The 12,973-nt window shown below is 34.3% G+C and overlaps 1 protein-coding gene across 8 annotated transcripts in view; it reads left to right on the forward strand.

Moving 5' to 3' along the window:
* Positions 1–9,307, forward strand: part of ANKRD17 (ankyrin repeat domain 17) — a 162,777-nt gene extending 153,470 nt beyond the window's left edge. For all 8 annotated transcript variants that reach the window (XM_023637982.2, XM_005608721.4, XM_023637985.2 and 5 more), the window contains 4 exons: positions 5,655–5,903; positions 6,416–6,594; positions 6,996–7,160; positions 7,892–9,307. In XM_023637982.2, the coding sequence (XP_023493750.2) occupies positions 5,655–5,903; positions 6,416–6,594; positions 6,996–7,160; positions 7,892–7,951 (653 nt within the window). In that variant the 3' untranslated portion in view covers positions 7,952–9,307. The remainder of the gene's footprint in view (positions 1–5,654; positions 5,904–6,415; positions 6,595–6,995; positions 7,161–7,891) is intronic.
* The last annotated feature ends 3,666 nt before the right edge of the window (positions 9,308–12,973 follow it).

Below are 12,973 nucleotides of genomic sequence, written 5' to 3' on the forward strand. Positions count from 1 at the left end.
ATCAACTTTGATGGAAAAAAAAGAACACTGAAATTGAATATAAATAGAAACAAATAAACCTCACTGTATTTCAATTTATTAACATAAACCTATTAAAAGAAAAAGAAACAATCCAAAAAACTCTTAAACACAGTACTTTCTGTGACCTTCAGTCTAGAGACAAATAGACTTCAGACACATCTTCACTTCTACTTAGGACGTGTTTTTTATAATGTTATGGATAAGCAACTCTAAAAGTATATGGAGTATATTGTAGGATTGAACAAATGAGTAAATAAGTCTATTGATGATGGTGTGACCCAGGGTTCTCACTGTGAGAAGACAGAAATGTGGAATGGCATAAGACAAGGAAGAATGCCGTGGAATTGGATTGGACTTAGAGGAGCAGTGTGAACTCATGCTTTTTCAATTACATATGTGTTAGATTGAATTATATAAAATTGCCATTTTCCCCACAGCTCTATCTACTCAAAAGGCTTAGAAGCAATGAATCTTCAGTAGCAGTGAGCACATCAAGTGTCCGGATCCGTCTGTTAAATATTTTTGTCCCCTCAAAAAAACTAGGGCTTCTTGAGGAAATAGCTGATTTGAGTGTTGGGGCATGGAAAGTATAAGGGGAGCCTGTGAAGTCATATAGTGTCGCAGAGTGATTAAGTGCTCAAAATGATAGGGACATGTCAGAAGGACACAGGAGGCAGTTTGGAGGGGCTCCCACTGGCCAAATCCAGGGCAATTTGACCCCCAAAATGAATAATGGCAGCTAATTGGGTAAAACAAGAATCCATATGTCCATAATGATTATAAAGTTTTAAAATTCAGAAGGGAATGTTCTTTCTTATAGTATAATGACAACTCAAAAATGTAGAGGGAATTATAATTAGAGTCATCATTTTGCAACCATTAGAGTGACTGATTCAGGCAAGACTCTCAGACTTTTGCCTCTAATACTGAATTTTTAAATAGTTTGCATTTTCTCACCTAATATACATCTTAGTACTATTTCTTTTTAACGACCATTTAGTTTGTTTTGTATGACTTCCAACTCTTTTAGATAATCTGTTCATATGAGTGTAATTTTGTATTTTTGTTTATGGTAGTCTTTTAAAATTTGTTTTCAATATTTATCTAGATATTTTTCTTAGAAGTTGCCATTCTGGATGCTGTTGTAGCAGAAGCATGACTTATTTTTCACAATATTTTTATCTAGTTTTATGTACTGGCGCAGGTTTCTCCATGCATTCTACTCCTTTTCTCTCTCCCCCTCTTTAGGACATTAGGACATGATATTAGGACCCTGACAAATTAAGTTGGGATGTGGGGACACAAGACCCTTCCTTTAAAAAAAAAAAAGAAAAAGAAAGCAAAGAACCCTTTCCTGAGGCCCCAGAACAACAGATTGGTGATGCCCAAGGGCTCTGCAGAGATCACCTGAGTCCTATCCCACTCAAACTGCTAAAGTTTGTCCTGCCAACACTCAACCAGTCTCTGCAGTGATTACTGATCACTGGCTCTGGTCTGTGAGTTTCAGTCCTTGGCAAATTTAGTTGGTGGGCCATTTTGACACTCAATCTTATAAAACTATTGTCAGATCAAAAGCAGTAAAAAAAGCATTACAATTTTGAAAGGAAGAAACTAATTTTATATTGTGACCCAGTACACATGTACGTGTGTGTTGAAATTATATATTTACAAAACAATACTTATCCTTACAATGTGTGTTGCATGCTGGTATTTTCTGATCTGTTTTCTTTAACCTTTAAAAAAAATTTTATGCTAGTTGTGACCAACCACATTAATCTAATAACCTACTGTAGTTTAATAAATACTGAACTGCAGTGTGAAGAAAGCACAGTGCAATTTTCCTGCAGGAGCACTTTTTCAATTTGTAAGTCACATTGCTCTTTCGATTTGAATTCAAGACCCTGTTGTCGTTTCAAAACTGAAAGTAGATTTACCATAAAGCCAGTGAAGCTTAAGCTTCAGGGTACCTCATTTGCAAGGGGCCCTGCGGAGATCCTGTACCTAATTTTGTATTTGTAATTTTGTATTCTTTCTCTAAAAAATGTTCCCTAAATTGTATAAGGCCACACAGAACTTCTAAACCCTGTTTTTTCTCAAAATATAAACTGGCATATTTTAAAATAACATGGCTCTGAATTAGATTTGGGGGTTTTTTCTAATTAAAGAAATTATAATAATTAGGCTCTTTTCGTGGCAAGGAATATTGAGCCAGCAAAGAATTGCAAGGAAAGTGGTGTTTACTTTAAGGCTATCTCCAGAACCATCCAGGATTTGGGACAGCTATTCTTTCCATCTTTCTGGAGGATTTGTGGTCTCTCACTCGAGGTCTGTTTCTTGTGCGTCTCTTCTGTTTACTCTCTTTACACCTAGGCTTCTTGATAAGCTCATCTTGTATATGGTTCTCAAAGATTCAGTTCATAGTTAATTAAACCAGTTTTTCCCTGTTCATCAATTGCCCCTTTCTGAATGAGGAATATAATTGGCTCAGCTCATATATTCAAGTCAGGCCATGTCAATCATAGATTGTGGGCTAGCCTGAAATTCATCATTCTTCAGCCAGATGCCTGTCCTCAGTCCTGTAAACCTGCAGGAAGGAAGCAGAAAACAGTCATCTGATAAAAACTGTGGCTAGTGAGATGGCAGAATCTGTGAAGAGGGCAAATCTCTTAAATGGGGCTGATCAGCAAGCAAGGCTAGTTATTCCATTCATTTAAACATATTGGAGGGTTGCTGCTATTTTGCTTTTTGCTTTTGTTTTTGGAAGAATACAGGAAAGAGAAACTAGATCTAAGACTGAAGTTAGTGGAGGCTCCCAAGGATGAGTCTGGGAGAAGGCAGGATTCATTCCTCCGTCCTTCCATTAGTTCTTCCTGCCTTTTGTCCTTGGTTGCCTCCTGCTTGCCTGCCTTAGTGTTAGTTGTTCTGGGCTGGTTTTTCTTCAGCTGGGTAATTGTGCCCTCTCGATACGTAGTTTAAAAAACAAAAAACCAAAACTTTGTTTATCCTTTGTGTTTACACTTTCTTGTGTTCCATTTAGTTCAATTTAGTCTTTTTTGAAATATTCTTTGATTTCTAATACTTTCCTGAGTTTTGTCATCTTATTTCCAGTTTTACTAATTCTGGATTATGATGTTCTTTCATATCTTTTTCTTTCATTTATTTTAGGTTATAGTTTCTTTCTGATTGCCTTTGGAATATTAGGATATAGCTTTCTTTCTGGCGTGCTTTTATTATCTACAAGATGTTATGGGTCCATATGTCTTTTAGTTCATATGATAGCTTTGTATGGAATTTGACTGCAGTTCTATTTTTTTTTTCTATTTTTTAATGAAATGAGTTGGCCTGAACTTTTGGAAGGGATAGGTGGATCAGGATATCTTTTCTCACTTAAAGGCTCTAGAATTGCCTCTTTTAGGGAAGTGGCCTTGCACTTTATTAAATCTGCTGGCTTTGTTGTCCCATACCCACCCACCAACCCCACCTCTGCCCTACTCTTGACTAGATCTTCTCTTTGCTTTGCTTCTCTTGTCTCTTTCCTGCTCAGTTTGGAATCCTCGAAGTTTCTTGTCAGTGAGGAATTTTATCCTGGAAGGAGGCCTCAGCAGGTACTTTTGAGAGTTCTTAGGGCCCATATTGCTCCAGCTCCTTCAGATCTTATTGTGAATCCTTTGCAATCACCGATGCATTGGCGGAACTCTCCCAGTTTCACCTGCTGTTCTCAGATTGGCCTGCCTTGCTTTCTTTTGAGTACTTTTGACTGTTTCGTGTTTCCCCTCTTTTCCTTTTCTTAGGTCTGCAGAATTGCTTCCTTCCACGTATGCTGATAGCACATGAGTCTTATAGCTATCGACGATTTGTCCCTATTCACTTGTATCTTTGGATTCATCGATACCTTTTTCTTAGTTTGGTTATAAATGTTATCTATGGGTTTTTGGCTTTGCTAATTTAGTGGCTTTGTTTTTATGGGAGGATTTGGGAAGAGTCAAAACCTGTGCTACTGCCACCTCCATCTTCCTAGAATTCCCTCTTATACCAGTATAATTTTAAGGTGAATTTAAAAATATTCATAATTGCTTTAAAGACACGTATGTGGCTTTTCCATTGTCTTATGATTTGTTAACAGTAAATGCTGTCAAATAATGCTGATGGATCCATGATCACAGGAGATACATTTTAACTTTTCATTAAGGGTAATAGTTTGCTTGGTTTACTTTTACAGATAACAAGTCCATATGTTTCATGTTTTTCTTCCCCAGTAATATCAATATCCATATAATAAATTAAAATTTATAAAGTACTTTCACATTCATTCTTTTTCGTTAATAGTCACTACAGCTCATTGAGAAGTGGTACTATCAATTTAACCAAAATAGACCTCTGCGAGCACTAGTAAGATGGAATTGATCTCCACGGTACTTTCCAATTCTATATGATTCTAAAATATATATGAGAAGTGTTTTTTAAACATATTCAGGCTAAGAGTACTACTGAATTTTTCTTTGTCTTCCAAATTCCCTGAAAAGTATCTTGAGAAGTAGAATCTTTATGCTTTCATGTGTGTGTGTGTGCACACGTGCATATTGATTGATTGATTGATTTTTGTAAGTTTATTAGCTACCTGAATCCCTTGGATGGTTACAGACACACACACTCAGAAAACTTAAAGGTAAAGATGGTTGAATGGAAAAGTATAATTAAATGACTATCTCTAGGACATACAGTCAGGCAGTTATGAGTAAATTGTAGGTATTCAGGTAACTGTTTTAACTTTTAAGCTGAAACTCCTCCACCATTTATATTCTATTTAAATTTAAATGTACTTAATATTTAATCTATTCACAAGAAATACAATTTTGGTTATTTTTATGTTTTCTATGTAGTGTGTGAAGACATTGAGTCACTAATGAATACTGTCATGTTGACTATATTAAGAACTCATCTTGTTTTGATAAGTAAAGTTTAAACTGTCATTTCCAAAAGTATGTTCTGTGGAATACCCACAAGATACAATAAAACAAAGTTGGGCAATGAGGCATAGCCTTCTGTTGGTATTTTATCAGCATATTAAGGCTCTGTGAAGTCCTAATTTGAAGAAACTTATTTTTTGCTTAAGCTACATTTTCCAAATTCATTAGATACCTGAATTCCTTTGTTTTTTCATTATAACATACGAAGGGACAAGTGTTCCCAAGGAATACAGTTTGGGAATTGCCAATACAGGCATGATTTTCCCCACCTCCATTTTGTTGTTGTTAATGTTTGTTTTTTTTTATTTACACATTGTCTTCTCATTGCTCTGATGTTATATTTTACTCAGTATCAAGGCTTAATTCATTTAAATATTAGTTAGTTTTATGGTTTATTACATATGTAGTTGCAGCATTCCCATCTTCACATTCTACTATCATGTACCTAAATGGAAAAATTATGAGCCAAATTAAAAAATGACTGTGAAGTCATGGAACTTTAACCAAATTTTAGTATGCATAACTTATAATTTAAGCATTATTCTTATATTTCATTTTCCTTAGAGAATGCATATTTAAGGTGTCTTCTGAATTTAAGATTTGATTTTACGAAATTACATGCTCTATAGATGACATGTATACCATTTCAAAATATCTTTTCTGTAGATTCTCCTGCACAGTCAGTATCCTCTGGAGTTCGTGCACCTTCTCCTGCCCCATCATCAGTACCTTTAGGCTCAGAAAAGCCCAGCAACGTCTCTCAGGACAGAAAAGTTCCAGTCCCTATTGGGACTGAACGCTCTGCACGTATCAGGCAAACTGGAACTTCAGCTCCATCTGTTATTGGGAGTAATTTGTCCACTTCGGTAGGGCATAGTGGCATCTGGTCCTTTGAAGGGATTGGTGGCAATCAAGGTATGATGTGCTGTCCTGCTTATGGAAGTTAAGTTTATGCCTTTAACTAAAATATTGTAAGCAGTATTTAACTTTCATAGTCATTCTTAAAAGATCTGTACTCGTATCTCTTTATTTTGACTAATCACTTTTATTTAAGAGTTCAGAACATTTTTTGCTCCCATGTGATCTTCCATTGAGTTTATCATTGTTTTCTGAAAATAGTCTGATGCAAGCATATTCTTTTCTTCATTTCATCATATTAAGGAGATATTAATATTTCCTTTGAGGCTCTTTAACTTTTATCTTCTCTTAGTTTTTATTCTTTTGTTTTGTAACACAAGTGTTCAGGTTATTTTATTAGGCCACTAACACTACCTACAAACATGTAAATGCTGCAGTAAATATATAAAAGTAGGTCATAATTTTGAAGAAATTCACAGTTCAATGTGGAAAATATTAGATATATATAAAATATTTTGCTGTCTTCTGATTTTAAATAACTATTTTTTTCTGCCTCTGTTTTCCCTCAGACAAAGTAGACTGGTGTAACCCTGGGATGGGAAATCCTATGATTCATAGGCCGATGTCTGATCCAGGAGTGTTTTCACAGCATCAAGCAATGGAGAGAGAGAGTACAGGAATTGTAACTCCTTCTGGTACATTCCATCAGCATGTTCCTGCAGGATACATGGACTTTCCTAAAGTTGGGGTAATGGTGATTTAAATAAGCATTTTCATTATTTCTAATGGTTTTCTTATTATTAGCTTTATTTCACTTCCAAGTGGCTAAGCATTTGTGAAATGATGCTGGGGATTTGGCTGTAATTATGGGTCAAAATATGGCTAAAATATAAATATTTATGTCTAGATTTTGTCCCAGTTGTTTAGAGAAATGTTTTTTGACAAAATATTTTGGATATAGTAGGTTTGTGTATAATCTAATACTAGAAGAAGTCATGTAATGGAAAATAATTTTTAGATTACCTAGATAACTTACATGTTTCCAATGACCTGTACGTTTCAAATATCAATTTTTAAGGCTATTGATTATATTGGGAAAAGCAAGCAGTGACTTGAATGTGCATGATCTTTGTTTTCTCCTTGTTTAAGGGTATGCCTTTTTCTGTGTATGGGAATGCAATGATTCCTCCAGTAGCACCTATTCCTGATGGTGCTGGAGGACCCATATTTAATGGCCCTCATGCTGCGGACCCCTCTTGGAACTCCCTGATAAAGATGGTTTCAAGCTCCACAGAAAATAATGGCCCTCAAACGGTAAGGCTGACCATTCAGGGAACATTTATTTAGTGTTAAGAGATGCCAAGACAAATAGGATACAGGTAAATTATGATAGAGTATGGTGATTATGGGCAGTTGAAGAAATTTGAGGGAAATTAAATATAGCTGGAATATAGCAGAGAGATTTAGAAAAAGATTTGGTGATGTGGTACCAAAGGTCATGGTTTGTGGCTAAAATTATGAAAGGCATAATATATTCCATGGCGTAGCAGATGGTAAGTAAAAGATTTTAAGTTGCAAAATTGTTGTAGTGTAATTTTATACATCAAAATTTACTAGTGGTGTGAAAAGGGCCATGTAGAGGTTATTTATTAAAAGTATGAGAAATGTCAAAACAAATGTATAATTATAACTGAAAATTCACAGAAATTGTTGTATATTTTAGCTTGTTTTGTTGTATGTTTGATGTCTTGGACTCATTTTTATTCCACAATCATCAATCTGTATGTGCTCGGGTAACGGTTTAAAAAAGATGTTGATCAGTCAGATCCTGTTTGAGGGATAAAAGGCGAGGCAGGAAAATGACAGATAAAAAAGTGGTTTATCAATCATTGCTTTTCTTCATTGTTTCTGAGTATGTTATACGTTGAATGAGATTTAGCTATTTTAGTCCATAGATATTAAGAGCACTTAGTTTTTAAGAATTTCGTTTTAATCAAATCTGTGTTAAAGACATAATTAATAAAATACGTGCTTTATATTCACAGGTGTGGACTGGACCTTGGGCACCTCACATGAACAGTGTGCATATGAACCAGCTTGGCTGATGAGGATCAGCTTGTTAGCCTGCAGATTCCTTTTTATTCAGAGGAAATCACAAGTGGCCGAAAAAAATTTATGCTCCCAAATCATTCTACTGATGTGCTTGACTGAAGTGTGTAGGCTTTTTGCAGAAGAACTTACTAACTGACCTATTTTCTGTGAACATTTGTGACTGCCCATTCCCCATCATCATCCGTTGTACCTTAGTTAGCATTTTTCTTATCATTTTTCTTTTTTTCTTTCCCTCTTCCCCTTTGGACATAACTTTCTGTTGAAGCTGTTCTTTGGCTGGTTGGTTTTAGTACTGTAAACTGCTTCTGAGCAAACACGGAAATTTAGCAAAATTATGTAAACTTGATCCTGAAGTTTTAGAATGGCAAATAAATGTACAATTGTTTACATAACAGAAAAGGCTAAGCAGAAAGTAAATTTCAATATGTCAGTATAGAGGCTCTACTTTATGTAGACTTAAATTAATGTGAGATATGTACCTTCATATTCAGAAATCTGGATGTTTCCTTCATACATTAAACTATTAATAAGCATAACTTTTCTGCTTGTGTAATTTAAGTATAAAGTAAAACAATGGGCATTATCAGTGAATTTTTCCCGACGTTGGCTTTTAAAATACCCATCTTGCTCACTTTTGAGTTTGTTTGCAGCAAGGCACATATAGAAGAAGAAATTTATCACTTTTCCATGTCTTTGTATTACCTTTTCACACTTTTAAAACTAATACACACTTCTCTCTTCACTCTGTTCTCCTCACCTTTACCACTAATACCAGTAAAATTCTCTTGCTGATCGTGAAATAATTTTGTAAAGATTTTTACTGTAATGGCTGCTACAGACAGATGGAACACCTTCATCATCACCTGTGATTTCTTCTAACCATAAAGTGTTTAGTCTTTCTGAGAACTTAAAAAGCCACCACTGGTTGCCAGTCGGCATATACAAGCTCTTAATATACTGTTTATTATTAAACAATTCAGTGTACTATTTTATATTGGATAATATTGATTCTTAACATTGGCTTTCTAGTCATCAAGAGTCAACATAAAAATTCCAATTTTCAGTAATTTAGTGGAAAGTATCTTTTTATTTTTCAAATTTTAAAGGCTTCTTGTTCTCTACACTTGTATATTATCAGTGAAAAGGATCAACAGCTAACTTGGGGCAAGTAATAAAAGAAATTTTGCATTTGTCGTTAAGACAATTTATGGTAAATATGAATACACAGATTATAAGATAAAGTCTCCATTTAACTTGTTTATATAAGATCAGGGCCACACTAAACTACTCAGTGGAATTTATCTATTTCATTCACTTGAAATAATAAACAGTAACATATCCAAGAAAAATGTGTGTCCTACCCTCTCTCATATTGAAAAATAAATTCTATGGTCGAAATGTAAAAGAAAGTAAGCATAAAAGTGAAGAAATGTATGTATCAATCTTTTTTTTTTTTAATTAGACATAAATTCCACAGTGGTGAAACATAAACATCAACTAAAATTCAGATAAATCACCCAGAATTGATATTATTAGTATGGTTTCTTGGCTGTTCAAGTAAATGAAATGATTTCTTTAGTAGCCTGAGTAAAGAGTAAAAGAAGATTGCTCAAACAGATCCAGAAGTGTGTAAAAAACACAACTATATCTTTAGGAGGTGGTCTTAAAATATATAAATTTGTTTTTCTACCTGTCTCTGATTGATATGACCAAATTTGAAGGAAAAGCTAAATGATATCCTACAAATTAATCTAGCTATGAAATAAAATAAAATTATAGCACTTTACTATGAAAGGTGTGTAATGATATTTAACAGAGTATTTTATATGACTTTTGCCACTATCCTATAATTTTTTTCCTGTTAACTAGGGTTATTTTCTAATTAAAATAATCCTGCTAGATAACAGATACTACCCAATATTTATTACAACACATGAGTTATGTGGATTCACAAAACTGAATTTCTTAAGATGGCATGTCTTACTAAAAAGGAGAGGAAAAAAAACCCTATATTTTCTTGACTTTCAAACCGTGGGACGGGGGGGATATAGATTGGAATGCTCCATATTTAGTTTTGGGGATCAGGCTTGTTAAGTACAATACCATGGTTTTAGAGGTCTGTACTAGGAACATTTTTCAAATACATTTTTTATATTTCAGATGTAATGCAGTGCATTTTTATTTGAACAATAAAAAAAAAGAACATAATCTTTTGAGACCATGCAGGTCTTTTTCTTTCCCCCTTTTTGAAAGTATGTGGTGTGAGTAATTGCAGACTACATAAGGTATTTCTTTTCCCTTATTTTAAGAAGTGACTTAACTCTTGGAAATAACACTTGAGTTAGTTCACGCCTTAAATCCCCAAATAGTTAATATTCCATTTATTGTGTAATCTGTTTATACCAACCATTCTGTTTTAGAAACGATTTTGTTGAGTGCCAACAGAATCCCCATTTCATGCCTTTTCAACATATGTTTCATCATATATCAACATATTCACAAAAACTCATTTTAGTATTCATGTGAAAGATATTTTTCCCTTCTGTTTCCTGTTACTGTAAAGTTAAATCATTTTATTTTGCTAGTAATTGAAAATAATTTTTTGATAAATTATTAAACTTATAGTCACTTTTCTTCTCAGGAAAGGAAAAGTGGAGGGACGGTAAGTACTAACTGATCCTGTCTTCTTCATGAAAGTATTCCATCTTTCTTTTGACTCAAATGACTTAAATACACATTTCATAAAAATTATTTTGCATACTATATTATCCACTTTACTTTTAAAACAATACAACATATTAGACTAAACAAGGAAATTGAAGATCACAGAATCTTTTCAGACTTTCTGATTTATTCAATCTATTTGTACTTCAGTGTTTTTCAGAAACACACTCATTCCCACAGATCTTTACAGAACAGAACATTTAAAGCATGCCGAAAGTTTCTTTTAAATGACAAGTTTTAAATCAGATTATTTCAGTGATTAAAATTTCAAAGGAAAACCAATTCACTGTTTTTAATCACTATAATATAGAGATTCAGTATTCCATCTACTCAGTGTATTTTTACTTTAGATAAGCAAATCTCTCCAGATGTCTTTTCTTTTCGTTCTTTCTGTTTTTCTTGTTTTTTTGAGGAAGGTTAGCCCTGAGCTAACTACTGCCAATCCTTCTCTTTTTACTGAGGAAGAGTGGCCCTGAGCTAACATCCTTGCCCATCTTCCTCTACTGTATATGTGGGACGCCTACCACAGCAGGCTTTTGCCAAGCGGTGCCGTGTCCGCACCCGGGATCCAAACTGGTGAACCCTGGGCTGCCGAGAAGTGGAACGTGCGCACCTAACCACTGCGCAACCAGGCTGGCTCCTCCAGATGTCTTTTAATATTAATGTTTAATATACCTATGTTATACTTTGTAAATTCTGGATGCTCCTGAATCTCTTTAGAAATATACATCCCATTGATAAATGCTTGCTTAAATAAGTCACAACATTCAATTAATGGCTGTTATTGTGAATTAACTGGTGTTATTAATTGCAAATTAACTGGTGTTAATTCCAGGTGACTAGAATTCAGGGTAAGAGCATTACTAGTGCTTTTAATACAACCCACTGTGTTACATACCTTGATTGCAAAAATACTATCACTTGTATTTTAGGTAAGTGAATATAGAGAAAAATGTGCCACTGAGGCTTTAACCTAAATAAGAATCCCTTTATAATGTGATAGCTGGAATACAGAACTAATAGATGTGTTGTAAGTTTCATATTAGACTTCTGCCTTTAAATGAATTCACACTTTTGAAAAGTAAAAGCCAATTTTGCATGCTCAATACTTAAGAACCAGTTATAAGAAAGATGATATGAGGAGGTTTTTCAGTAGGAAAAAAACAATAATTCTGTATTGAGTAGCTTTGGTTTTGAAAAGTAATGCCTTAAGAAAGAAAGAAGTTAAACCTAAATCTGATTCCACAGAATAACAATTGCTCGTGAAAATCATTTATCTTTTGAAGGTTCTTTTGCCATACATTTCAGAAGGCATATTTGAGAATGAGTAATTTAAATGACTGTACAGTTTATATGTATAATAGCCTATATTCAAATTTTGAGCTGCATTCCTGTGTTTAGCACTGTGATAAGAATTTCAAATACTGCAGAAAGAAAATGAAATATATAGTCTCTGTTTTTAAGGAGCTTAAATAAAGTTAAAAAAATTAGTTGTGTGACACAACAGTAATATAAAGGTTGAACTTTTAAAAAGTGTTTTAGGGGCCGGCTCAGTGGCGTAATGGTTAAGTTCGCACACACTGCTTTGGTGGCCCAGGGTTTGTGGGTTCGGATCTCTGGCACAGACCTACACACTGCTCATCAAGCCACGCTGTGGCCATGTCCCACATACAAAATAGTGGGAGATTGGCACAGATGTCAGCTCAGGGCCAATCCTCACCAAAAAAAAAAAAAAAGTGTTTTAATGTGTTGCACAAGTTCATTAGTGAAGTGTTAGAGTTGACGTGATTTCAATTGGTTTGCTCAATATTTGTATAGTCATTTTATATTGTATTCTGCAACTCAGAAGATAGAAGGTATCATAATGTTGGATGACCATTAACATACACATTAGTGCTAACACTTTCCTTTTGCTTTGGGCTTTATAATTGACAAATACTTCCCCTAATATTCTCTACCAAGTAGATAGCAAGTTTTAATCATCCCCATTATATGAATTTAAAAATTCATGTTTACATATATGAAATTAGCAGAACTTAAACATTCATAAATTTTATTTAGATTACAATACTCAAACTTAAAGACTGGAACCCTTTAAAATGAGAATATGTGACCCCAATGTGTAGCAGAAAAGGTAGACCAACACTGCTTGAAGAGGTCCCAGGCCTGACCCCTGATACAGCTCCACGGGAGAAAGTCTTAGAGATCTGAGGAGTAGCTTGAAAACACTTGATTTACTTTATATGAGCAGTGAATGCATAAATACGGATTTTTTTAATCAACTTCCTTTT

Source organism: Equus caballus, chromosome 3 (genome assembly GCF_041296265.1).
Source record: "Equus caballus isolate H_3958 breed thoroughbred chromosome 3, TB-T2T, whole genome shotgun sequence".
NCBI classification, from domain to species: Eukaryota; Metazoa; Chordata; class Mammalia; order Perissodactyla; family Equidae; genus Equus; species Equus caballus.